This window comes from Heliangelus exortis, chromosome 13 (genome assembly GCF_036169615.1).
Source record: "Heliangelus exortis chromosome 13, bHelExo1.hap1, whole genome shotgun sequence".
Classification (NCBI taxonomy): Eukaryota; Metazoa; Chordata; class Aves; order Apodiformes; family Trochilidae; genus Heliangelus; species Heliangelus exortis.
The window spans coordinates 8,901,842-8,929,838 of NC_092434.1; the positions used below are offsets into that span (position 1 = coordinate 8,901,842).

The following is a 27,997-nucleotide window of genomic DNA, read 5'->3' on the forward strand; positions in this document are numbered from 1 at the left end:
GCAGTAGGACACAACGTCTACATGTTTGTTGGTCGTGGCCACAGCCAGTTCCCTAGCAACGCATTAAGATTTAAGCAGACTATTACAAAAGGTACCCAAATCCTGTACATATTATGAGTGCATGCAGAAGAAATAGCTCCCTTTGCACGCTCAGGCTCCCAATAAGGGATTAAAGACCCGTTTCTGAACAGGTCCTGAGTCCCTAAAATCCAACAGAAGTCAATGAGAGCCAAGGATTTCACTGCCTCATAGGATGAGGCCCTAAATTAAATGAAAGCATCTGGATATGGAGCACATTATCCCATTGTTACCCATAGAACATATCACCATGTTTGACAGAGTGAGGCCACCCATTGTGCTGTACTGTTGGGTGTTAGGGAACCATACTGTGTTCAGGTTGCACAGCACAGCAGAGAGCAGTGGGGACAAGAATAATCTGTTCCTGTTAATTAAAGTTACAGGGTACCAGTTTTGCATACTTCTTTTACTACAAATCTTATCTTAAAACCACTTGTCATTGACCAAGCATGGTCAGGGCACCCAGCTGCCCTTTGCAGCAGGTAGGGATCAACATCTTGTATTCAGAGACAGAGGAAGTAGCATGCAAAGGTCCAGAGGAGCAAATTCTCTTCTACTCACCAACTCACAGGATCTCCCTGAAGACAGAGCTCTAAAAGCACCACCTATTGAAATATCTGCATTTCCCTTTGCAGCCCTCTGAGGTAGCCCAAGGACATCTTGTCTGAGATTTTGCTGCTCAAAAACACCATAACTGGAAAAACAACAACCACAAAAGAAACCAACAATGACAAAAGTCCTGTCAAGTGACATTTTTAAAGAAGCTACTTCAAGCAGAGGTCCACTGTCTTTTTTTCTTCTTTCCTAGTTACCTAAAACAAGTCAAACATCTCCAATCTGTGGCAGAACTAGAACAGAATGTTCATCATAATCAGTGTCCAATATGTTGTGATAGCAGGGGTGTTCGGGGCTGTATTAATCTTATTTTTCAGGATCTCCTAATTTAATTCTTTGTTTCTGTGTATTCTAAACACTCTACAGCCAAGTTTTTCCCATCTGAGGGGAAGGAGTGACATTTTTGGATTAAATTTTCATACAGCTGAACAACTTTTTAGGCAAATTTGATACATCACAATCAGTTAGCATTGTGAAGTCTACCAATTCTGAAAAAAACTTCATTTCAAAAGATAGTTCCAGTATTTGCCAATACAGGATTCATATGTGAAAAAGAAAATTTCATAGTAATACTGCTTACTTTTGAGATCATATTACAACAGATCTGGCATTTCCCTTAAATGCCCAGATCACAAATATTTAAGTTTCAAAAGAAAAGGGAAAGCTGACATTTCTTTTGGAATCAAGAAGTTCCTAGTTCTTTTTGGTAAAATTATCTAAATATATTCTTTAAATATAAAGAAAAGATTAAAAAATAAAGTCAAGATTCAAGTCAGCACTAGTTTCTCAATACATGAGGACAGCAATATGGCATTGTAAGTGATCCCTGTGGAAGTGTATACTAAACTGATAAGTCTTACCACTACCATAGAATTGGCTGGGTTGGAAGGGACCTCAGAGATCATCAAGTCCAACCCTTGGCCCACCGAATCTTGGTGAATCTCATTTAAACTCAGGTTGATAAGTTTAAGTTGATATAATTTAAATGCACTTAAATTTAGGTGTGAGCTTTAAATTAAATATTATGCAGGAAACTAATACCATTTTCTCTTTTAAATTCCACCTCAGTTCATTAAACATGGAGAAATATAAGCATATCTTTGTGTACTTTGCTAAAATTGAATCAAAGTCAATAGAGATGTAATGACAACATGCTGACAGAAGTAAAAATAAATACACCAGAATTTCCTAACACAAGTTTACAACCAGAATATAAACTTGAGATCTTGTTCCATGAGGACTGACAGCTTTCAGGAGTGGACAGAAAGAGGCTTTCCCACTGGGCAGCAGTTTCCGATGAATTTTCCAGACTGTTAGAATAATCTGTTTGCAATTCTCAGTCACAATGAGCAAAAAGAATACAACTAGGGAGAATGAGAAAAAAAATATGCAGCTTTTTAATGAATCAACTTATGCTTAAAAACATGGAGCCAGGGTCCCTTGCCATTGGCATGAGTGGGGCTGAAGAATCTGGGCTGGCAAAAAGTTGTATTTATCCTACTGCCCTTGTCTAACCCACAGCACTCCCTGATACAGCTGAACTCTTTGGCTGTGATTTAAGCTAAGCTAAGGAGCTTTAGAGAAGCATTTTGTAATTTCTTCTTGATGAAAACTGAAAAATCATTGCAGGTGCAGAGGGCAGTGTTAGAGGTGTCCTAGAAGCACCGCTGTCTCTTGCAGAATTTCTCAGCCAAGGGACACACATTAAATCTGTTGCATGGGCTGGCATCTGTTCTTCAGCTCCACTATCAGCTGCTTTCCTTAAAATCAGGATATCTGGTAGAAGTCAGTCACATGGGATCCTAGAGAAGATCCTGACCTCCTCTAGTATGCATGCAGGGCAGGGCACCAGGAACTGCCCTTTTTTTACATCAGTGGATTTAATGACATTTCTGCCGTTTGCAGGTAAAACTCCAAGTAAGGAGAATATTGAGGTCCAGAGAGCACAGAAAACAGATATGGGACAGGTAACAAGGGCTAATACTAAAAACTGCACTATTTATAGAAAGCAATGTTCGGTGCTGCACTTTCTTAACAGGGAAACCCAGGGATTTTAGGAACATTAGAGTGGTTTCATCAGCATCCCTCAATGGTGGTTAGCATTCAGTTTCTCTTTGGAACCTGGTGGAAGGGTTGGAGCCTTCTCTTGGCTTGGCTTCAAGGGTCACAGTAGCTCCTTTACATGCTGAGGCCCCACAGTCAAGCAGGTAAAGTTTGAGCCCCTGTTCCCCACAGTCAAGCAGGTGCTGCCAGTGGTGATACAGCTGGACCCACCCAAAAGATCTGCTCTGCAGCTCTCCGTGGGAGCCCCTCATATTCTCCTGGCAGCACAGCCCTGCTGTAGACCCTACTCAAGGTCCCTGGTGCCAGGGAAGAAGGAGGCAAAGGAAGGTGCAATACAAAGCTCAGCAAAGGTGGCTGGGAATAATCCCCACCCAGACAAACAGTCCTACTTCTAAACGGGCTGCTTTCAGTGTGGCAGCGTGCCAGAGCTTGCTCAGTGTTACTCCTTTGAGAACATCCCAAGGAAAATGCCACACGGTCCCCTTGGAGAAGGTTTTCCCCAATATTTCTGCCTTATCATTGCAGTGTATAGAGAAGGCACGGGTGGCTGAGATTTGCTCTCCATGGTAATGAAATGCAGCCCACATATCCTACACTGGCAAGAGAAGAGGAGAACAAGTCAGAAGTTAAGGAAGTGGAGAAATCAGACCAAGTACAAGAGTCAGAACAGAGGAGCAGGAAATAAAGCAGTGGTCTGTGTGCCTGAAAAGAGCAGACAGAGCCTGCAGCCACTGAAAGGATTAGCAGAATAAAAGGAGTTCTCAAGGAGTCCTCAATTTAGAACAACAAAAATCCTATCATGCAGGCTTTAACTTCTCCTTTGATATGACCACACTGCAGCACCACTACTCAACAAAAAAAAAAAAAAAAAAAAAAAAAAAAAAAAAAAAAAGCCAACATGCACTATCAGGCATCTGTCTTTATTATTTCACATGCTCCTAAGAGGTCTGATCCTCATCATCTCACTATTTACCTACCATAGATCAGGTCTGTCTTTTACACACAACATCTGAATGTTTGGTCTCCAGCACAGGGAGTCATTATGCATGTGGGCACCAGCACTGACTGATGGCCATAACCATGATTCCTTCCAGGTCATAAATTACAACCTGCAAATTTGAACACACAGATTTGTGAATTAATTTGTCATACCCAGTGTATGCTCACATGCATACTCAGGAGAGCTTGGTGCTTACAAGCCAGCAGATGGGATTAGAGTTTCAAGTGCTGCTGATTTTGGTTAAGGAAGCATTTGACTAGTAAATATTATAGTGATAATATCCCCACATCATATCTTTTTCAGATATGTGATTTACAGTAAAGCACCTGCCAACGTAAACTTTGACTGTTTTTCAAGTAGCAGATTATTTTGTGATGATCATGTTATCAAAACACAGGTTTAAAAGCTTTCATGATGAAATTTCTCTTGTGTAGCCTTCTTCAGTAGAAGAAAAAACACTGACAAATTACTACTAATTCTACAAAGAAGATATATAAGAAAATCCCCTTTCAGAAAAGGTAGAAGCTTTAAATCACCACATCATTGTATTTTTAAGCTACTGGGTATGTTGGCAGAGGCTGGACTACTACTGGTCTGAGGATGCCCAGCCTCATGTGGTAACCAGCAAACTTCAGCTGAGAAGCAACATGCTACAGTCCCACGAACACACCTCAGAGGTTTTGCAAGTACAGCTTTTCTCCAAGGCTGCCTTCCACTGCTGGTAGAAAGCCATTCCAAACTATTAGTCATTATTAAACAGCTTAAATACCTTAAGCCAGAGCCAAATGTGCAGCCTACTGCCTTTAAAAAAGCTTTTCAAATGGCCCCAGGTATATTAAAGGTCCCAGGAAGACTGAGGCTAGCAGTTCTCACAAGTTTTTCTCTTCTCTAGATTATGAATTTCTCAGCTAATTGCAACAGACCTGGCTAGCACACCCCCAAAAGCACCACAGAGCAGCCTTCACATACAAGCAGGATCCACTTGCTATCAGCTCTCTTTGCAATTTAATCAGTCTTTTGGTCTTTAAAGTTTCAAGAAAACAGTGTCTTCTCTCTGAAGGGGGAGAGACACGCAGTCACCTTGCGGACAGATTGATTAAAGTTACACAGGGGGAAGCAGCAAACCAAATGTGACAGGCACAACAACATTCCCTTAAATTCTGGTTATTCCATCCGCACCGCCTCTTCCCGAGCGACTCAGGGAACAGGCGCTTCCCAGTCGCTCCCGTTTCCCAGTTGATGGCACTGCAGCGCTGCTCACCCGCGGGGCCGCCAGCGGGGCCGGGGCGATGCCCCCCGCGGCCTGGAGAGGGCGCTCGGGGACAGGGGGGACCGGGGGAACCGGGGGGATGCGGCCGGAGACCCCTCTTGCCCACTCGCTGCTGCTCCCCGGAGAAAAGGGGAAGGATGGAGAACCCGACCGGGTTTCTTTGGGGTTTTCCGTTCACAAAAGAATTTTTTTTTCCTAAATTAAAGATTTTTGCAGGAAACCGAGGTTGGCAGATTAAATGTTCTACTCGTGAAAAGATTGTGAGGAGGCTACAGCTCATTTTAATATAGAGATATTACTTTTGAATATATAATGTGAATTCAAACCTCCATAGTAACTTATGCAATAGCAAAATATAACCCCAGTACAAAAGCAGTCACACCCTCTGTAAGACCACATTTGTTATTATTAAACTTATTCCTGTTATATTTACTTTCCGTTACCCAGTTTTCTCTGCTAACCACACCTTCATTGTTAGAGAAACCTGGTTCTTAAGGTCCTCATGAGCCTCACCTGTATCTTAGTGCTTAAAAGGCAAATATCTTGTTTATAAATCTGCGACAAGTTAAAGAAAACACTTTTGTCAGGATTTTAAGAAGCTTAATTTCTGCAATCTTTAAACTTGAGTGTAGCATAATCAGATTACAAATTCTTAACCCAGTAAAATCCAGTTGGAATGCTGGAATTAGTTTGTAATGACTGGTCATGTTCTTACTTGCTAGGAATTTTAACATAAATATTTGAAATGAAGTCAGGCTTTAAGATAATTTAATTTTGTTAAATACCAATTCCCAGAGACATTAAATTATCACCCTTATTTTGTAGCCATTTTTCAGTTTTTCCTTTACAAGTATGTTAGCAGAGGAGAGGTAATTCATCTTCCAGTGGTACAATAGTAATATTTTTCTACTCACATATGAAGTTAAATGGCTATTACTTTAATGCTAAGCTCTATAGGTTATTTTCTTCATCATCCATCTTTCATTATGGTTTTCTGACTGCTATTTTAAGTACAAAAAAGTTCAAGACCATTACATGAAACATCTAAAACACTGCCATATAGCCTAAATTCATGCTTAACTAGAGATTAAAAAAAAACAAAACAAAACACATTTGGAGTGTTTGCTGATTTTAATTCGGGAGAGTCCTTATATTCTGGTGGGTTTTTTAAGCCAAACTGCTTGATTGATTGAGATCATTTACCCTTTGTATTTTAAAGGTAGGGGGCAGGGTGGGCACTTAGAATCTCTTGTATTAAATGCTATACTTCTCTTAATAATCTGTACAGGAGCAGGGCAAAGGCCAAGCAGCACTCTGCCCGTCCATCCCCTTCAGTCCTGCCAGTCCCACAGTGCTGGTGAGGGGGTCAGGGCAGAGCCTGAGGTCACCCAGAGCAGAGAGCAGCAAGTTTATTTCCTGGAAATAAGTAGAGGCTGTAGGACTGCCTGTGCTGCCCCAACATTTATGGTTAGCACCAAAATTTTGAGCTACGCATGTTACTCCTCGGCTGGTTTTGTAGGTGTGCCATGCTCTGAGTTCCCAAACATGGCAGTGACAATCAAAAGCAGTCACTACTGTCCTTAATTAAGAGTGCTTAACTCCTGAGACCCAATTAGAAACTGACAACTGGCTGGACTGGAGGCTGCTTAAGTTTACTTTTCTGCTAAATAAATATAAAAATACCCACGGTGATTTATAGCGTTGCTATTATCGATGTAATCCACCTCATATTTAATTTGGATTTAACTGATTCATAAAGCATTATTCCTGCTGGCTTAATCTGAAATCTTTACAATATTTCATACTCAAATAAGATATATTTGTTTATTAATTCCCAAGCAGGATGTAAAGCTTCAGCACTTGTTTATAAGAGAGCTATTTTAAGATGTGGGAGTCCTGAGAGTATGGATAGACTTTTGGTTATTCTTCTATTCACAGCTACCAGGGAAAACTGTATCTGCTGTTGAGGCTACAGTAGCAAATGTAGCTACATTGTACCAATGTACCAAAAGAAAGCTGTAACTGAAACCAGATTGGTCTCAATCGTTTCATTTTTTTTAAAAATAAAAACCATTTTCTACCACTTCATTTAAAAGAAATGACAAATAATGGCTTACATTCCCCACACTGGCACTGAGAAAGGATGCTGGACTTCCTCTTTATAGCCAAGATACCCAGACATAAACACAGAGCATCTCTTAAATTGTAGCAATGAAACACCCACCATGTGGCTGGGGACATAATCCTTGAGGATGCCGATTTCTGTCTGAATGCTGTCTTCCCAATTGCTGCTCTGATTCTATAAACATGGGACATGCCTGCACAGCAATGCTGGAGGAAGCAGGATGCCTGGGTACTGTAAGCTTTCCCTCTGCCTTCCAACATCATGTCCTCCCCATGTCAGTACCTGCAACGAGCCACCAAGTGCTGGGTGACCCACCTTGGGCTCTGGAGTACCAGCAGCACTCAGTGAAAGCAGGAGTCTGGTAGGATTTATGCCCACAAACCATACAGTTTTTCAGAAACAGTGCCTGCTGTAGTCCTTCACTGAACAACCAGTCACAGAATCATTTACCTTACTGCAGGGAAAAAGATAAATTTCTGTGTTGTTAATGTTCCCCTTTGTAGGGGAAAGAGCTGCTTAGACAAATTTCTAGTCCATAATACAGACTCATTCAGAATTTCAGATGTGTAACAGAGATCTTTAATGACATGCACAAGCAGTAAAAAAAAGCATGAGTGATATTTTTCTTTGCTAACCACACAGGAAATTGCTTCATTTTATCAGAAACATGATCTCTAAATATGATCAGTAAGGCCATTCCTGAAGAATTACTAAATATTTTCTACAGACTACAAGATCCATTATTTTTACAGTCTGTGTTGGTTGTGCTGGAGATAAATAAAAGGTGCCCTAAGGATTTTGCATGCTAAGTGAATATGCAAAGTATTACCAAGTCCCTTTATTTTCTCACAAGCACAGCAATATTTAGTGCTTTCCTTCAAAGTGCAGCCCTTGAAGTGTTTTAATAAGAATTTAGCTTTCATTTAAAAGATGAGTTTCAGCTCCCATAGTTACATTCAAAGTGTTGAAAAGCCAGAGGCAAACCAACAACATCAGGTTTTTCAGTAAAGCCCCATTCCCTAATTCTCATCTCAGTTTGGAGCTTGGCTGATAGCACAGCCTGAACTCACTTCACACCCAGTTCCCTGCCATGTTACAATAGATATTTTGGACAGCAGGCTGGGTGGCATCAGCAACTATATTTATACAAATAAATATTTGTATTTTATCTATTATATTTATAAGATACATCTGTGGCATGAATATATATGCAATGTGGGCATTAGTTTCCTTTCAGTTCAAAGAGGCAGCTTTGTAGCCAAGAAACTCTAGTAGAGGCCATGAAGGAGCACAGAAAGTGGCTATGTTATAAGTAGGAGTTGTGGGTTTTTTCCATCTATTCACATCTTAGGAAAAAAAAAAAATAAATGCAGCAAGTATCAGGAGTACCAGTGCTAGTAAATCTGAAACAAGTTATCCCTGGCATGGTGATACAGCAACCAGGGCTTCCCTGAACTGTACTGCCTATTTCTTTCTTGCTGTAGAGTTGCTCATCAAATTCCCTTGTTTCTGCTGACCAAGGCTTGCTTTAAAATACCTATTGTAGGTAAAGCATGTGCCTTACTGCTAAGTCTTCTGGCCAAGGAACTTCTGATAAGGAACATGAGACCTCCTGAAAACTCTGCTTCTCATCATGCACTTACTGACATCCCATTGGAGCATTTCAGCATCTCCACTCTATCTATTTTTAAGCATGTCTTACATCAAGTGAAGCAAAGGTACTTCCCAGGCACATTTACCACATTCATGGCAGGTTTCCATAAGAACATTTTGTTTCCAGAAGGGGTGTAGCACTTCCACTCCTCCTGATACGGCTTTTGCACATGTTGAAAGAGCTAAATAATAGGAAACCCAGAATGAGGCTGGAAGAGAATTTTGCCTTAGCACATATTCATTCATAAAGGGCACTAGATGAAGTAATTAATCACATTTTTTAAAAAAATCTAATAAAAACATTCCTGTGACTGTTTGTGTGAAAGGACCATCCAGAAGGCTGCCTGTTCCTTCTTGTCCTGCTCCCTCAGGTAGCTGCATCCAGAAAGCCTTACCCGTAAATAACAAAAGCAGTAGATATTTCCAGCTCCATACAGACTTGCACACATGGAGGACTGCTTTGGCAGTCATGCCCTAGCAGGAGGGTGTTACTCTAAGCCCAGTGTGCTATGGACACCCCCTCCCCACAGCAATTTAAGTTTAAGTGACAGCCTCTTTATGCCCAGCACCCAGGGACAAGCAGTGCCCTTTCCTAGCAGCAGAAACCCAAAGCACAGACATATCCAGGGCTTTGACAAAGCCAAATACAAACATTTTAAAAAGCACACCACAGGCTTTCTGTCTATGCACCAAGACTGCACTTTATCATTGCCACGTGAGATGACTGCCATCACCTTATCTCTGTGGTTACACCTCACTGAGGCTCATCTCTCTTACCCATGTCCCTCACAGCATGGTGTGGGTCACACTGCTTCCCACTGCTTATCTCCTCATTCCTGCACCTCCCCAGCCCATCCACAGCTCTTCCCTTCACACCAGGGCAGCTGAACAGGCACAGAAAGCCAGGGCACACTCAGCTCTCCCCTTGCCAGCCTGTGGGCACAGCAGCATCTGGGGGTCACCCCAGCAGCCCCACACAGCACAGGTCTGCAGAGACACCTTGCTACAACACTGCACACCAGCTTGAACATTTGCTAGATTTCTCATCCATTATCAGTTAGGATAAAATCCAAATGGCATCCTCCATTCTCCACGTACTGACACAAGAAAACAGTGACAGAGCATGGGGGTGGAAGCTCTTGCCAAGGGTCTGCTGACGGAGGGGCTTTTGTATCTGCTGTTTGGTGCTGAAAATAGCAGCAAACCTGAGGTAAGGTAAAAGAGCACTGAGCAGGAGGAGAGGGTGTGAGAGGAGCCAGGGGACTCATTTATGGGTTATTCTGTCTTTGGGCAATCCCTGTATGTTCAGCACTGGTGTTGCCAGAAGAAGAATGAATACTGTCCTATTATTTCAAAGATGAAATTAAAACTCACAGTTCTGTCATGGTGAAAAGCAGGATGTGCTGAATTCAGTATGCTCCCCAAAATATCACTGGCTTCTCTCAAAGCTGCAGTATTTCCAGGTGCATTTATTGTGAAAAATAGCAATGCAGAGCTATCTATGCTGGCAGGTAAAGGATCATTTTTACAGATCTTCTATAATGTAAGGACTTCCTCCATATGCACAAGTAAAGTACAGCAGTTACAACTGCAGCACACAGCAGTGCCAGAGACTTTGTCAAGACACTTTTCAAACTCCTAAGGCAAGTATTTCCTTTACAGCTGAAATTCAAGATTGAGTACAGCTTCAGAAAAGGGCAATACCAGTCTACCAGAAAAGCGTGTTTGCTTTATGTTTGTTCCCTGGATCAAAAGCACTTTCTAGATATTAAAAAAACAAACAAACAAACACAAACAAACAAAAAAACCAGCAGGAACTTCACATCCTTTTAGCAAAAGGTGTTCCCAAATGAGATTTTGCTGAAAAAGTCCCACGATTGACAAAAAATACCTCCTTCCAGACCCTGAGCAGCTTTGAAGCACCTCTTGCTGAATGATTCCCACTGATCCGAGAGGCTAACCATGCCCTGGCCCTGTGCAAACAAAGAGCATCTGTGACATCCAGCACTCCCTTTCTACACCCAGCACTGCCTCAGCTCACACACTAATTAAACAAAATTAGTAAGACAAAGTCCACACTGTTTGGTATCTCAGTCACCCCATAATATCCCCTTAAAATCTATGGGCAATGACTAAGCAGCACAGGTATTGCAATATAAAATGTTAATTTATTTCTAATACTTGAGACTTAGAGTTGAATTTTCAAGCACAGTCCTAAACCTGCCCTAGTGGGAAGAGTGCCTCTTGGCCTCTACATTATAGATAATACAACAGAGGGCTTTTCAACTTCCCATTACATGAGAAGATGGGCTTTGTCTGGATTCCTTTCAGGAGATGATGAAGATCTGCATTACAAAGAAGCTTCTAACTCCTTTCAGTAAAACACTCGGCATGGCAGGTGACAGCAGCTGTCCCAGTTCATGCCACAAAACCACCAGCAGCAAATGGAGCTGCACACTTGAGACTTACTGGGCTCCAGCAGAGCTGAGCACACACTCTCCATCCTTGATTGCTGATAAACAGCAATGCTTTCCCCAGGCTGAGCTCAGATAAAACACAACTCAGCAAAATATTGGAAGAGAGGATTTGGAGGATTTGGTGAGGTGATTCTTGTTTGCTTGGGTGGGGGCTGTGGGTTTGTTTGCTTTTTTTTTTTTTTTTTTTTAACAGAAAAGTTCTTTTCTTGCTTTCATTTATCTCACTGGAAACCTTCTGTCGTTTCTAGGTAATATCATTGGTTCTGGGATCTTTATTTCACCCAAAGGAGTTTTGGAACACACTGGCTCAGTGGGACTGGCTCTCATTGTTTGGGTGCTTGGCGGTGGGGTGGCTGCCCTGGGCTCGCTCTGTTATGCTGAGCTGGGAGTTACTATCCCCAAATCAGGAGGGGACTATTCCTACGTCACAGAGATTTTTGGTGGCTTAGCTGGGTAAGTACTCTATCTCTCTAAATTTGAAAACATGTTTATATTAAGTATAGTAAGTGTGGAAAAGACATCTAACTTGGAATAGTCAAGCAACGTTTGTCAATAAAATGCTTTTGCAAAGCCATTCTCTCTGTTCTCATTAGAAATAACAAATTGGCCCTATGCAAAGCTTCAGACCCTTTCACTTTCCTCTCTGACTCAATAAAATCTATGACAGAAAGGAATGGTGCTGTAAATGTCATTGTGTCCAAGTGACATTCCTGCCTGCCTGTAATGACTGATCAGAACCTTGTATTGAGAAGCTTCAAGAACCAGGGAAGCCAGACTGGAGCTACTTAGTATAAACCAAAGTCCTCCTGTAACTGACATTGCTTCAGGCTACACTTTCCTGAGCCACCACCTAAAACCTGCAGCTGTGGGGAACTCTCACAAGTGCTTCCAGTTTTCCACTTGGGAAGCACCCCATTGCCTGCCCGCACTCACATGTGGGGCTCCAAGCTGAAAGCAGCACTTTGGGAGCTTGCACTGCACCTCTCTGAAGGACAAAAAGCACTGCTTCTCCTCCTAAACTCAGCTTTTTCTTCTGAGTTATTCCTTCTACAGCAAATAACAAAATTCATCAAACAAAGCTTTAGTGCATCTGCCAAAGGATTTTCCCAATAGCAAACCTGGATGGTTTGGTCTACCCCCACTAAAATGTTTAGGACAGGAGCAAGTATTATACACACCCAGACCAGGACATTTTCACTTCTACTGTCTTGTCCCTGCCCTGAAAAAATCCTCCTTGTTTATTGTTTTTCTGCAAAAGGAACAAAGCGGTGCTGTTTGATTCTAACAACCACTGGAGCACTGCATGCCCCAGCTTCTGTGCTTGGCAGTATTGACAATTAGATGCATAAATAAAAATGATCATAACACTGATAGGTGTGATGTAAACAGGTAAATGGGGTAACAGAGAAGTAGGACAAGGCCATCTCCTGAGCTGGACAGTGTGTGAAATGCTGCTGAAAGCAGTAGTGCAGGCAACACTCATCTGGAGTTGTCTCTACAAGAAGGGACAGTCCCCAGCAGTTCCAGCCAGAGGAGAAAGAGGTGGCAAGAAAGAGTTCCTGTCCCACCAGGCAGAGAGCAGTGTCCTGCTTTCATCTTCATTCAGAAATCACTTTGTTTTAGGTAGCATTTCTGTGTGTGAGCACACTGACTGCAGGGAGTGTGTCCCATCCCATGCTGCTGGAGCACAGCTCACCTGGCGTGCACACAGGCTTGCATGGCTAGACAGGTCATTAAAAGAACATCACCCAAACCAGTAAGTAATAGGCTTAAAATCTATTATTGCAGAAGACAATTAATAGATTCAGCTTCAAGAAAAACTCACTAGTGCATTTCTGGTAAATGCAGTTTCTTCTAAATGCTCAACAAGAACACTGCAACTGTTGCAGCTGCTTCACTAGCAGTGACTGACAAATGAATATGCATCCTTCCTAAAAACCAATAGTATTGAAATCAGAGACCTCTAAGCCAAAGCTTTAATAAGTGTCACTCCAAACTGCAAGTAAAATATACTTCAAATATACTTCTACATTTCCTTTTGGTTGTTGCAAAAACTTGAATTTGCCAAAGGCAATAATTGTTTCAGCAATCTAGGATAATACTAATGATAATTCAAACTACTCAGACTTCTTAAACCAGTTCATCTTTTCCTGTGATAAGGTGATCTATATTACAGCATCTACTTAAAACTTCTTTTGTCAGTGACACACCAGCAGGTTGCACTCTGATTTTTTTATTTTCATAGGGTGCTTGACTCTATATTTTATACCTAATGTGAGATCCTCTTAGGAGTACAGACACATCCCAAGTACATGCCTGAGAATCAGTTTCACCAAGTCCTCTAGACTATTAGAGACCGAAATAAAATCATGCTGTTTATTCCTTTCTACAAGAGAGTTTGCACCTCATTGGGTACAGTCACCTTCAGCAGCAGCTGCAGGCTGGTGACCAGTCTGAGAGGACCCTGGCTGGGTTAGTGTAGAATGTTGCAGCACTCAGCTCCCCAGGTCACAGAGACAACCTGGATGGTGACAAGAAACACTCCAATGAGTGTTGGGGAGCTGGTAGCAACCCCAACAGTGCAGCTTGCCTGCAGATGGGGGTTCTGCTGAAACCCTTCACAGATGGCTTCAGTGCAGAGGCTGGTGCCTGCTCTGGTGACATCAGCCCAGGAGCTACAGAGATGCTTTTGCTATGATGTACAGAGCTGAATCAAGGCATACTCTCTGGGCATAATCCTCACTCTTCCATACTTCTCTAAACTGTGATTTGCTTTAAAATGTTTAATTTAAAATGTAGATTGTGCTGGGAAGTTGGGAAAAGGGATGAAGAGAGGCACAAGTAAGTGACTTAGGTTTGACTGGGACAAAGGTGCTTGTTCCCAGTGCCCCAGGAGCCATCTCAAAGTACAGCACAGCCAACCAAGCATCACCTCCTCTGCCACACCCCAGAATTATTTCTTGTGCTTTTCTTGTCTTTTCAGGTTTCTGCTGCTCTGGAGCGCAGTGCTTATCATGTACCCCACCAGTCTGGCTGTCATTGCACTGACCTTCTCAAACTATGTCCTGCAGCCTGTCTTCCCTAACTGTATCCCCCCCTATAATGCCTCCAGGATCCTCTCCATGGTGTGTTTACGTGAGTATTTGCTTCTTGTGCACACACAGAGCTTGCCTGGGGTTTGCATGGGACCACTCAAGGGGCTGCTGCAGCCAGGCTGGGGTCATGGCCACCACACAAAGGCAAGCAGGGCAGTTCCAGGGGAGGCACTATGACTGCTGTGGGATAATCATTCCTTTCCCACTTGCCTGCAGCAAGGTTCAGCAGTGCCTGACTCCCTGCAGGTCCCAGAGAAAGTGGCAGCAGGGGTGCTCATGGGATAAGACAGTGCTGTGCTCCCTGCAGAGCCACAGGCACCCAGCACAGCTGCCCCACCAGCATGGGTTACCCACCACCATTTGAGTCCTTCCTAATCTTCTTTTACATTCACAAATGTAAGCATGTAGAAAGCATGAGACATACCTACTCTGCCTTAACTGCAGGGCTGGCAGAAGTGAACCAGAGCTATGGGGAATGTTCACTGTTTCCATAAGGAAGCAGAGATCCTTGCACACAGAGGCACTGTTACCAAAGCTGAGCCCCAACCAGCAGTGCCCCATCTGCCAGGGATGTCCCTGCAGCTGGGTGGCTCCCAGGGAAAGGCAATGCTTCTCCTCACCCTTGCTTCCAGCAATGCTTGAGCTCCATGCAGGATTAAATGCATTAGTCTGTTTTTTAATGCTTTGACTGTGTTAATAAATAAACATTTCATTTCACTGAATTCAATCTTTTGCTCTCCAGTTCTCCTGACCTGGGTGAACAGCTCCAGTGTTCGATGGGCAACGCGCATTCAGGATATATTCACAGCAGGAAAACTCTTAGCCCTGGCCCTTATCATTATTGTGGGCTTCATACAGATCTTTAAAGGTACTCTGTGAGACAGCTCTAACATGGGTATGGTACTGTTGGTAGACTTTGTTTTCCCCACTGACTCCTCTGTTCCCACCTTACAAATTGACCCAACAGAGCCCTGGGTATAGCCAAGCTGAGGGGCTCTACACTCACACTACTGTGAAAAGGATAGCACAGAAAAATCAGCTGTGTCCCCTTAAACAAGTCCCTTTTCAGCCCACTCTGTCAGTTCTGATAGGATAAATAAGGAAAGCTAAAGATGTTTCAGAATAGTTACTGAATTTTTTTCATCTGTTCCATGTTCCTTAAATTTTAAGAGCTCTGGGTGTAAAATAAATAAGTGATTCTGGGCAGGAAGGTACCTGCTTCATTTTGGGCACTGGTCCAATTTCTTACAAAAAAAAAGTCACTTATAAAGTCAAAAACAGGCAAAAAAAAAAAAAAAAAAAAGTCTCACTGATACACCAACATAATGGAAAGCACAAAACACAAAAGGCTCACTATGTTTATATTGTGTATATGATGAGTCATGTAAAGGAAGATGAAATATGACACTTACAGAGACTGTAGAACTTGTTTTCTCAGTGGAAACAGTCCAATAATCTTGACAAATCTTCCAGCCCCACAGGCATTGTGTTTTTCAGTATTTCTACTAAACACCACCAAACTCCTGTAAAAGAAAACAGCAGCAGGGACAGGTATGAATTAGCCCTGTCAAGGAGCCATGCTCAGACAGTGTGTTGGTCCCATGGGTGGCACTGTGACACCAGCTCTGGGTCAGAGTGCAGCAAGGGACACCCCTGTGCACAGCCCTGGCCTCCTCCCCTGGACACCATCCCACAATGCCTGCCCATGGAGACCTCTAGAGCATAAAGTCCCAAAGCCAGTAAAGGACAAAAATAAAGACTAGAACCTCAAAATTGACCCATTTCCTGGTACCTCCAAGTAGCTAACACTTCTCTAGGGGTGTTTTAACCTCTTGCTTACACTTTCTGTGCAGGAAACTACAAAGAGCTGACACCCAGCAATGCGTTCAATTTTTGGATGACTCCAACAGTGGGGCATTTAGCATTAGCTTTTCTTCAAGGGTCATTTGCCTTCAGTGGCTGGAACTTCTTGAACTATGTAACAGAAGAACTGGTTGATCCCCGCAGGCAAGTATCCATTTCCATCCCATCTGCATTTTCTTGAAGGGCAGAGACATTGGAGCTAGCTGGTAATATTATTAATTTCATAAGGTGCAGCAATGTCATTTCATGTCTATGGGACCAGTCTCCCTAAAGGAGTGAGAGATATCTTCTGTTTAGAAAAGATAGCAGGGAAGGTAAAAAACACTGAAATTAAGGATATATTGCACAAGGCTGAGTCACATCAGCTTATCAGCAAAGTATTATCTCTGTGGCACTATCCAATCACACACTACTTCTACAGCAGAAAATTAACCAGTGATGAGATGCCACACAGGTACCTATGGGAAGAATCACCACTATTAGAAAGATGTTGAATTACATGGGAAGTTGCTTGGCTTCTTCACCCAAAGGGGCTTTTCCACAGACACCTGAAAGGTTAAGAGAGTCACTGTGTGGTGAGGGCAGTGCTCCCTGCCCAAGCTGGGGTGACCAACGTTGGGTCACTGCTGGTCTGGGTGCAGGATGGGGCTGGGGAAGGATTTATCATGAGCAGGCTGGCAAAGCCGGAGGGAAAGTGAATTTTAGTTTAGTAAAGCAAACTCCTCAGCATTTCTGATCTGATGAAGCAGAACGATGAAGGCCTAGAGCAGCTCTTGGAGGGCGAGTTATTTCTGGGTATTCAATACACACAGCAATTAAACAAGAAGTAGTTTAAGCTATTACACAGCCTGAATGGCAATGAATTACAGCTGCAGTCTTACGAGGGGCTCTGCACATGCCTCCACATTAGTGAGTAGTAAAGGGAATGTCCAGAGATCTTGGCAGGAATAAAGAAACCATGGAATGTGCTCCCCTCAATAAACACCAACAATTTAATGGACCGGCACAATTTCAAAGCTCAATAACAAAAAGTTATTACTTAAAAAAGGCAAATATGGCCTCAGTTGACAAATAAAAAGGATGGATTTTATATATTATTTTTGCAGCCTCTTAGGGAAAATTAAAATATAAGGAAGTAATTGGATAACCAAAAAAACCTTCCCATTTTTAATAAATCTGTTCAAAATCACAAAGGTCAAATACCTTTTTAGAAAACTTTTTCTAAACCCGACACAAAGAGAAAAATGCTTCATTGTGTTAGATGCAGAATGGTTCAGGTGTTCACCTCTAAAGAGGTCTCCTGTTCTTTTCCAGAGCAGGTGAGGGTAAAGCAAAACAAGGCATTTTATTCCACCACTGGTGCCTGCATCTCGGGCTATTCAGAAATGGCTATTTTGCTTTTCATTGGTCTGGTGATCTGGTCCCAGAGATCTGCCCTTTGCAGACACAATGTGTCACAGAACTTTTAGCCTTCTCCAACCTGCAGTAGCTTGAAGAATTGATGGAAGTGTGGTTCCCCTCCAGAGAAGCAGTCCAGGAACCCACCCAGCTGGGTGACCCCCCCTGGGCCATACACGGTTGTTGTGCTCTTGATGTGCATGACTGTAATTTCTTATCTACCCTCCTAATTCTTTTATTAGGAACCTACCTCGTGCCATATTCATATCCATCCCATTGGTGACATTTGTGTATACGTTCACCAACATTGCATATTTCACTGCCATGTCACCCCAAGAGCTCTTGTCCTCCAACGCTGTGGCGGTAGTAAGTAAACCATTCCCTGGAAGTCTAAAACAAACTTTTATTTCAGTTCTGTACTTTGCAGTGTATTTCAGTTTCTCTGCCTTCTGTTGCTTTAGACATTTGGTGAAAAGTTACTGGGCTATTTTTCCTGGGTTATGCCAGTCTCAGTGGCCCTATCTACATTTGGAGGAATAAATGGATACCTTTTTACCTCATCAAGGTTAGATGGAGTACAATTTTATGAATGTTATCTAATTTGGGGAGGGATTGTTTAATCTAATTTGCTAAAGAAATACTAGCTAGACATTTTGAATGCTGTAGAGCATGAGGTCACTGTTGGGTGTGTTGGATACATACAGTTATTAATTGCTCTGTTTTGAATCAGCAAATGTACTACTGGATTCTGGAATCTCTTGAGAAACAATCCTTACAAACTACTGAAAGCATCTTCAGATGTGCAATAATTCATAGTAAGAGCTAAACATGGCTTTAGCATGGAACCAAAGTCATTTTACATCAATAAAGCTCCAGTAGCTACAATCTAAACTGTGCTTCCCTACAAGAAGAGTTTTGGGGCCTGGTGCTGTTCCCAGTTCCAGAGGTTTTCATTCCCATGCTGTAAAAAATCCTTTCAGGCAAGATACTTTGTGTGCACATTGATGACAGGGGGACAACAAAGGTGAGGTGCAACAAATCTGAGTGCATACATAACAGATTATGCACTTAAAAATTAAATCTTAAGGCATGTTAAACCTTATCCAAAAGCCTTTTGACATTGGAAATATTATCTATGAGAATTTTGTATGCCTTGGCTATTTATGACTGATCACCTCACACCCTTCACATATTCATCCCGCCCTGGGTAAGGAGGTGATGCTGGCCAGCAGACAGGCACTGGGCAGATTTCTGTCCTTCTCCTCAGAGATAGTTCAGCATCTCAGATCAGTCATTTCACAGGTGACATTAGCTGGTAAAGGTCTCATATACTGAAAGGTTTGGTTAAAGTAACTTGCTCCAGGTTGCACAGAATCTCAAGTGGTTTTCCCAGTCACAGCCCAGAAGCCACTGGCCACAGCCACCTTCCACAAAAAGACCAAGGGGGGCCATTGAGATTAGAGATGTTATATGACTAGATGTTAAAAAGGCTGTTGTACACCCATTGGATTCAGTGTTACTGTTCTTATTTCCAGGTTATGTTTCTCTGGTGCCCGAGAAGGCCACTTGCCAAGCTTGCTTGCCATGATCCATGTCAAGAACTGCACACCCATCCCTGCCCTGCTCGTCTGTGTAAGTCTGACTGCTCCTGCTCTGCTGGCCTCTAACCTCCTTTTAGAAATACTGAATCACAGAGAGAAGAGTGGGAAAACTTATTCTTACCCCAAAGGAAGAGAAAGGAGCTGTCCTGAAGGCCTGCTGGTGGGTGCAGGCTGAGCAGCTCTGATAGCCCCAGAGAGGAGCAGCCTTCAGCCTCCAAAATCATCCCTCTTACTCCCTCCCAGCACTTAGAGGGCTTCCCTCACACCCAACTTGAGCTGCAATATAAGCCTATCACCCCTTGTCCTACCCAAAGCAAAGACAGAGACTGGTTTTTGAAACAGAGATACTTCATTTATGAATATATGAGCTCTAGTGATTAACTTTGTTCACTTTCCACACATGTCTGGAAATTTCCATGACCACTGCTAATCCCACTCAAGCAGAGCAGGTTTAGATCCCACCAGCAAAAGCAGAGACATGGTAGGTCCCAGGAAGAGGGCAAAGTGCTCTAAAAGTGCTCTAAATAAACAAAGCATCTTGTGAGGGATAATGGGGCAGTGCTCACAGGACCAGGGCTATTTATTTTCTGTGGGCCAAAAAAGCAAGTGGGGACAATGATTACAATAGCCCTGAATAAAGCCTCTGCTGAATAATCCATCAGGCAGACAAGAGGCCACCTACAAACATCAGAAACCAACAGGCCCAAATGTTTGGAGGGCTTGGGACTGTTCAGATTGCCAGTGTGCCCCTGCAGGAAGACTTCTCTGCCTTTTTATACAGCATAAATTATACTAATGACTTACAGAAGTTTTTCTTCAAAACAAAGAGCTTTATACAGTTTTACCAATAGTGAACGTGTGATGCATTTTACTGTGGCATAAAATATGCTGAAATTATTCCTCATGCTGTCATCCCTGACTACGTGGTCCAAGTGAGGGAATTCCCTGGATGGCATTTGCTTGAAACTTCGGCTACATCAACTGCTGCCAACTGCAGATTTGCCACTGATACCAAAACAGTGAGGGTTTGACCCCAGATGCACTAGGAAGGTGCACACTTATGTATCATCTGACTCTAAGAGTAATCCTGGCACAATACACCCAGACCGAATTTCACCCAAGAATCCTCCTACACATTCCATTTTTATGAGAAAGTACCCATCTAGCTGAGGCATTCCCTGGCTTTGTGCCTGACCACAAACATCTCACATGTTACCCATGCAGGGTTTTGGGGTAAAGTGCCCAAGATCTGCCCTGCCCCAAGCATCCAGAGAGCCCATCCTGCCAGGCAGCTCAGCTCTACTGGTGCCGGGGAAGCAGAACTCCTCTGTCCTTAAAAAGGCATCAGCTGAAGTAACATGTTGAGCTGCAGAAACTGTTTCACTGGGGAACAGCACTGACAGGAGCAGGCTGCCCAGGCACAATCAATCAGACATACACCAACCCCCGCTCTGCTGAAACCATCCCCTTGAGTTACCAACACTGCACATCCATTCATCATCCAAAGGCATTTTAATGCAGCACAGGGTATATCAAATGCTGTGAAGAAATATTAATTTCTTAACAAATAGAAATATAAAAATGTACTGTAGGCAGCTACAATAGCAAACTGGGTCAGACTTTAGGCAAACCTAATTAACACATCAGGTTCCTTTTTCCCTTCCAATGAATCCCACACCTAGCTCTTTGCATACAGAAAGGTTTCTTTGTACCCAGAGAAAAGCCTTTTTAACATGACCGGTCAGACCTACACTTTTACTAATCTTTTCAAAAACCAAGGGATCAAATTAGATATAGCATAAACAGAATGGGATTTTTTTTGCGAGACAGCAGGGAGCAGCAGACTCTCTCTCTCTCTGGCTGTGACCAGGTGATGGGGGGAGCAGCACCTCCTCAGCAGCCTCAAAGCAGCCAGGGATCACACCCATGCTGGGAGCAGATCTGACACATCAGTGTCACCTACACAGGAAATCTCACTGGTCCCAGCAGCATCACTGCAAAACCTGTTAGTGGCAGGAGAGGGTCGTGTGTGTCTGTGCAACACCCTGTGCTGGCCACAGGAAAGCAGGGGCCATATTACAGCACAACAGTACAAAACACTGTCCCTGTTGTGTATCTGTTTTGGGATCAGACTGCTGGAGGTGTTGAAATCCCTCAGCCTGCCAAGCCAGCAAGGCTTTGAACAGAGGGACCAAAGGGTTGTTTGGTTGCAGTGGAGCATAACTCCTGCTGCCAGTGGTGCTGAAGCCCTCCCTCCCGAGAGGACTTTGCTGTTGAAACAGCTAATTAAAATAAAGGAATATAAGCAAAAAGAGAGCCTGGAATAATACAGTCTCAAATCCTGAGTGCTACATGGAGAGATCTAGATGTTTAGTTTCCTCAGGCTCTCGCCACCAGCAGACAAGGTTTGTAGGACCCATGGTGCAGGCAGGGGCTCAACTCCTTGGGTATTGGAGGGGAAGGGGTGTGGGACATGAGGAGCAACCCCTTGGCCCTCGAGCCAGCTCTAGTGTCTCTACAGAACTATGCAGAAATACAGCATGAACAAGCAAGACTAGGCATGGAAATGTCCCCATCTCCCTGCCAATAATGCTCAAAAGATTAATGATGCTGATCGTCCACAGCATGAGATGTGGGCTGGCAGGGGGAAAGGGCAAAGCTCTTATTCTTTATAATATACAGCTAACCTGCAACAATGCACTGCACTGACCACAACACATCAGTCTGCAAGAAATCTTTCTTTTATCACAAGTCCCCACCATAACGTTCAAGAGCTTTTAAAATAACATGCAACAGAAATGGGTGAATGGGGCCATGGGGAGCTCTGCCAGCCCTGCCTTCCTAGCCATGGGCAGCAGAGCCACCTCTGCCAGCACCCCAGGGTATTTATAAACAGACCTGCTGGTCTCAGACTTTGGCATGCTCCAGATAACCCCAAACCCCCATTCAGCCCCAGGCACAGCTCAGGAATAACTCATCAAATTGCAGAAGGGATCAAATGCCCAGCAGGGGCCATAAACAAAAGTTTAGCTGCTTTTATGGGTTCTTTGCTTGGTTTTACAGCTTTTAAGCTCATTTTTCAGTAATGATCCAAGTAAGACAATGCTTCTCTCTTTGCAGTGTTTGGCCACTCTTATCATCATGCTGGTTGGAGACACATACACACTAATCAACTACGTGTCATTTATTAACTACCTCTGCTATGGAGTGACAATTATAGGCCTGATCGTGTTACGCTGGAAGAAGCCCAAAATCTTCAGACCTATCAAGGTGACAATGTTAAAGCTAAATCTCGTGGTTACCATAGCAGTACAGAGAGCAGGACAGGCACACCAAGCCCTCCATCCTCTCATTTTGAAGAACAGTTTTGTTGGTTTTTTTTGATGTAGCGGTAACACTATAAGGTCCCAAAACATGTCCCAAAGTGCTGTCAGTATAAAAACAGAATACACAAGCAGACCCCTTGTAAACTTGCTGGGATGGGCAGAAAGGATGACTGGAAAGTGGAGGGAAGAGGGGCACAACCCAGGGTGGGGTCCTGAGGCTGCAGCACTGCCCACAGCCCCCGTGGCCAGTCGGCCACTGCTGGTGCTCTGCACAGTTGTGCTCTGCTCTGCTCTCTCCTGGCAGGTGAACCTCCTAATCCCCATCACCTACCTGGCGTTTTGGGCATTTCTGCTGATCTTCAGCTTATACTCTGAGCCAATTGTCTGTGGAGTTGGACTCATCATCATTTTAACTGGAGTGCCAGTGTTTTTTCTTGGAATCTACTGGAGAAATAAACCAAAGTGTGTAAATAAGCTAATAGGTAAGGCAGCACCGCGCTCCTGGGGCCACTGGTTGTCCATGGCTCCACAGGGATCTGCTTAACCTCTGATGGATGCATCAGTACTGGAACAACCCAGAATCACCTGATTCTGGGATGCGAGTCCAACCATCGCCCTGAGCAGTCCCTGGGCACAAAGCATCTCTGGCTTCAGTGGCATTTTGGGGATCAGACAGCACTTGCCTTTGAGCGACTGCTTCTTTTGTTCCTGGGCACATTTGCCTCCTTCCATGGCTCTGGGCATCTCCCCACCCTCAGCTCACTCACAGCAGCTTGTCCCAGGGCAGATGCACAGGGGTATAATTTTAAGCATATGAAGATTAAATGAATAAATGGCCAAGAGTTTTGCCTTCGTCCTGTCACTGTGGCACCAGCAAGTCATGCTGCACAAGCCCCACATGGCACAATGCATTATTTACAAATAATAAAGATAAGAAAGCCTTACTTATGTAAAATTAAAACTGCACCCAATTCTTCTATTTTATTTGTCTGGCTTTTAATTGTTTTGCTCTGAGGATGCACTATGGGAGGCTGCAGGCTCCTTTTCACATTGCATGGTCCCAGCACCATGCTTCTGTTTAGAAGTGTTAAGGATCCCAGTTAACCACCCATGTGTTTGCTCTTCACAGAGTCCTTGACGTTCTGGGGACAGAAGCTGTGTTTTGTGGTCTACCCCCAGGGGGGAGCTGCCGAGGAGGAGGAGACGCCCTCAGCCCGCTCTCTGGGACCAGCAGGAGAGACCACAGCAAAGAAATAACAATGCAGCCTCTGGGGCTGAAGTGGCTTCTTGTTTACATGCTGATTTTTGCAAAAAGTTTTTCTGTAAAAAAAAGAAAAAAAAAAAAAAGGAAAAAAAAAAGAAAAAAAAGTTTTAGTGCTCCTATAGTGAAGACCAGAAAATGAGCTACATCCTTTATGATATCTGTAGCTTTTAGGTTTCTGTAAAAAAAAAAAAAAAAAAAAAAAAAAAAGGAAAAAATAGAAAAAATAGGGGGAAAAAAATATTGGTTTGTTCACTGTTTTTTTCTGGCACTGTACTTGCTCAGCAAGGGAAAGCAGCACAGATACAGCTCTGAAATATCTGAAACACTGGCTTCAGCTGCCATGAGGGTTGACCAGACACAAACATTGAGGCATTTCAGAAGTACGGCAGCTACCAAGACAAAATCAAAGTGCAGAAATCAAGAAAAATTAGACTCTCTGACATCCATACCAGCAGAAAAATTCTGGGTGGGTGAATCTGCACGTGACACATGAGGTTTCAAAGTTACAACCCAAAAGATGGTCCTTGTACACACCTGCCAGAGCAAAACGCCCCTCGCCGGGGCAGGGTCATTGCACCAACCACCAACCAGCCTGGGCTGACCTCAGGGTAAAGGTACAAAACCAACAGGCTGCTTGACTACTCAGACATCATTTGGTGACACAGAGGAAAAAAAACCATACAGAAGTTGAGAACAAATCATGAGTCTCTCACTTCTGAAGCATTTTTGCAAAGGCAAAGTTGGGTTTCTGTGTGCCAGGTGGGGATGGAGCTCATTCACTGACCAGGAGCTCTGGAATGAAACTCAGCACCACCCAGGTGACAAGAGACAGGGAAGGGTTTTCAGTGGGCTCAGCAGTGGGATCTTGGGGAAACAGTGGAACCAAGCCCAACATTTCTCCTTTTTCTTGAGGTATCAGATGATGTCACACATTGCTTCAGAGACAAATTCCCATTTCAACTATGCTCAGCCAAGTAGCAAGCCTAAATCGTTCTCACATCAGATGCTCTCTAGAAAGTGTTTTGCATATTTTATTTGTGGCAAACCCTAGAAAAAAATCTAGTCGTGTATTTAATTAATATATAGAGATTTGCTGCAGTAGCAATATGGCCACTTTCACACCAAAGAATCTTTTGAAAATGCAAAATGTGAGAACAGCTTTTAGCAATATTTTGAATTGCAATTCTTTTGCAACTTTTGAAAACAAAAACTATCATGCTCAGTAGCCTTGGTAACAGCCAATTTTAAAAGCATCTTCCCATGTGTCACAGGCCCTGGTACAAAAATGAAGGATTTGTTATCTCTTAGATTATCAAGTACAACACACACTCTACAAAGATTTGAGAACAGACTTAAAATGAGGAGCAAGTTCAAGGAATCTATCTTTCCACCACAATACATTATTCAGAAGCATTTTTATTTTTAAATACCTACCTATCTCTCACTGAACTTCCAGATGGTAGACACTAAAAAGAAACAGAACTTATACTCTTCTCTTTGTATAAAGCTGCTAATCATAAGAGATTAAAATATGTATTTAGCTAAAGAAAAAGGCGTGTTCTGTGTGTACATATGCACACATGAAAAGAGACATTCCATATTCTAAAAAATGTTATGACTACATAAAGTTTGCTAATGAAAATCATATATATTCAGCTTGGGTTTGGTTTTTTTGTTTGTTTGTTTGTTTTTTAAATCACAGCACACCTCCCTTATTTCTACAGGCAAAGAAGCACCTGAGTATTTAACCCATGTCAGAGGCTCTTGTGGTTGAGTCTTAATTTCCATGGTTCAAAATCCACTTTCTGTGGTATAATTTCCAACAGATTAATTTTTTTCAATAACCTCATTATCTAGTGAGAAAATTAAATGCATTATAGCACCAGCAATAATGATTGTTTTCAGAACTACTATGATTTAGTGTGGTTTTATTTTGTTTGTAAATAATTAAGTTATGGAAATCAGCCACCATGGAAACTTTGCAGGTCTTGAGAAAACAAGTCTCTATGGTAATGAGAAAGGTAGTAGTAGTAAGAGTAATAACAACAACAACAGCAACAACAGCAATAATAATAATAATGTGCTGTAACTGCTACCAAGGCCTTTCCTTGGCTGTTGTTTAATGAAATCAAAAGCAAAATTAAAGGACCAATTGTCTCATTGTCATTAAACGGGTTTGGTTCAAATTTCTCCTGATTATCCTGCCATGCTTCAAAATAATCAACATCTGGCCTTAAATGAGAAGGCTGAATTTAAAACAGGATAGTTAAGTAGAGCTCATCTTCAAATTACATACCAAGCCTAAAAAGCTATCCCATGATGTCTTATTTCATTTTCAGGAACTGCTTCATCTGTGCTCCCAATATTATGTGTATTATTTTTCAAAGACTTTGCAAAAGCAGGTTTCTAATGTGTACAGTTTCTAACTAGAAAGATAAACTCATATGCAAAAGAAGTTTAAACGAAGCTTTAAAAGCAATGCAATATTATATAGGAATATATAATATATGCTATTACATTTATGTAGCATATAATATTAGAGGCTATAATGCAAAAAAAATACTCCACGCTGTTTATTCTTTTAGCATGGACAGTAATACAGGATTCAGAGAACTTCGGAGGGCAAACAAAATAATGCAAGTATTGACAAGAGAATCACCTGCAATTTACAGCCTGCAAAGTCCATGAAGGATGTACTGGATTATTCTTACCTGCATTATCACAATATGAAGAGCAGCAACAGATGAGGATGTCACTGTGCCATGCATCCTGCAAACCAGAGCTGGGGCAGAGGCCCTCTGACAGAGCAGGTGCCATTCCTCAGGAAACAGAAGCTGGGGGGCACCAGGGCAAACACAGGGAGAATGAGGCAGAGCTTCTGCTGCTGGCCCATCTGAACTCAAGTTTTTTCATCAACTTAATAAGAAATTGGTTGCTTTCAGTTCACATTACTATTTAACCCAGAAGAACTTAATCTCAGCAGAGTCAAGGAACGAGACTCCTATGAGGCCAGAGCTTTCCTCCAACTCAGAAAGGATTCATGAGTCACTGTGTATTTTAAATTACATTTGAGTTGGCAGCATCTTCACAAAAAATGTATCCAAAAAATATGCAGAAAAGATTTCATTAGCTACACTCAATTGCTTCTGAAAGCATAACCCTGACTCAGCCTTTGACCATGGGAGGAGAGATGGTGGCTCCAGAAAAGCCACCACCAGAGTCGGGTGAGGAGCTGGGGTCAGCTGGGAAGTCCAGCACAGCTCACTGCTTTCCTGTGGACAAAGCTAATGCTGGGAAAGCAAACGTGCCTGCCCATGCCAACGAGCTGAAGCTACATAAAATGACTCATCTTTGAAGGGAAAGCAAACAAACAAACAAACAACCCCCAGGGAATGTGCTGTCCCACTCTTCATTTTCAGAGACCTTTGTCAAGGTATTTCTCATGTTTCAACTCCCTTATTTGTGAATTCCTGAAACCTTGAAAACCAACCCTGTTTCCATTCTAGCCCCTTTGCACCAAGCACCAAATGACAGGAAGTCAGTCTTTACCCAGAGGCTGAGGAGTTTTAAGAGATATACTGAAGTGCATGTCACAAATAAAAATTTAAAAAAAAAAATTTAAAATATAGTGCACCTTGCTGGAATCCATCTTTTTCTAAATCTTCATAGTTCAGGTGTGTGTGCCCTGTCTCAGCACTTGACCTGGCTCCATTTGTAAACGCAGACAAAGCCTCCTTGGCTTTCTAAACCTCTCCTCATCATTCCTGGACACTTCTCACCAGTGTTCCAACTTCAGTGAGAAAATTTTGCACTTGGATACATGAAAAAGGAAAATCCAAAGAAAAGGATTAGAAAATGGCCACAAGATGCCAAGAGGCCAAAAAGAAATTTATCTTAAAGTCCTAAGGTGAGAGAGAGTGATAGAAAGGAGACCTAGGTGGCATCACAAGGCAGGAAACAAAATTAAGAGGGAACAAAACATAAACCTCTACCACTTGCATCAGCCTTGGTCATCATGTAACCCCTGTAGCCAGGAACACAAGAGACAGAATCAGAAAGGGGAGGATGGCTTATTGAACAGTTTGCCAGGGTAACAGACTGACAAGAGACAGGGACAAAGTTTGCCCTGTTCAGGTCATGGGCAGATTGCCATTTGCACTGGGTTTTT

General features: G+C 42.8%; 1 protein-coding gene and 1 long non-coding RNA gene across 2 annotated transcripts in view; one reads left to right on the plus strand and one right to left on the minus strand.

Moving 5' to 3' along the window:
• Positions 1–26,272, plus strand: part of SLC7A10 (solute carrier family 7 member 10) — a 34,743-nt gene extending 8,471 nt beyond the window's left edge. The window contains exons 2-11 of the mRNA XM_071756749.1: positions 11,531–11,735; positions 14,266–14,417; positions 15,120–15,245; positions 16,231–16,384; positions 17,881–18,004; positions 18,100–18,203; positions 19,174–19,270; positions 22,360–22,509; positions 22,870–23,047; positions 23,695–26,272. Of these exons, the coding sequence (XP_071612850.1) occupies positions 11,531–11,735; positions 14,266–14,417; positions 15,120–15,245; positions 16,231–16,384; positions 17,881–18,004; positions 18,100–18,203; positions 19,174–19,270; positions 22,360–22,509; positions 22,870–23,047; positions 23,695–23,822 (1,418 nt within the window). The 3' untranslated portion in view covers positions 23,823–26,272. The remainder of the gene's footprint in view (positions 1–11,530; positions 11,736–14,265; positions 14,418–15,119; positions 15,246–16,230; positions 16,385–17,880; positions 18,005–18,099; positions 18,204–19,173; positions 19,271–22,359; positions 22,510–22,869; positions 23,048–23,694) is intronic.
• LOC139802025 (uncharacterized) lies at positions 325–27,921 on the minus strand. Its single transcript, XR_011728467.1, has 6 exons — positions 27,464–27,921; positions 22,897–23,885; positions 17,889–18,028; positions 15,790–15,900; positions 3,735–3,866; positions 325–772 (listed from the first exon to the last, which is right to left on the minus strand). It is a non-coding gene; the product is annotated as an uncharacterized lncRNA (long non-coding RNA).
• Positions 27,922–27,997: the final 76 nt, after the last annotated feature.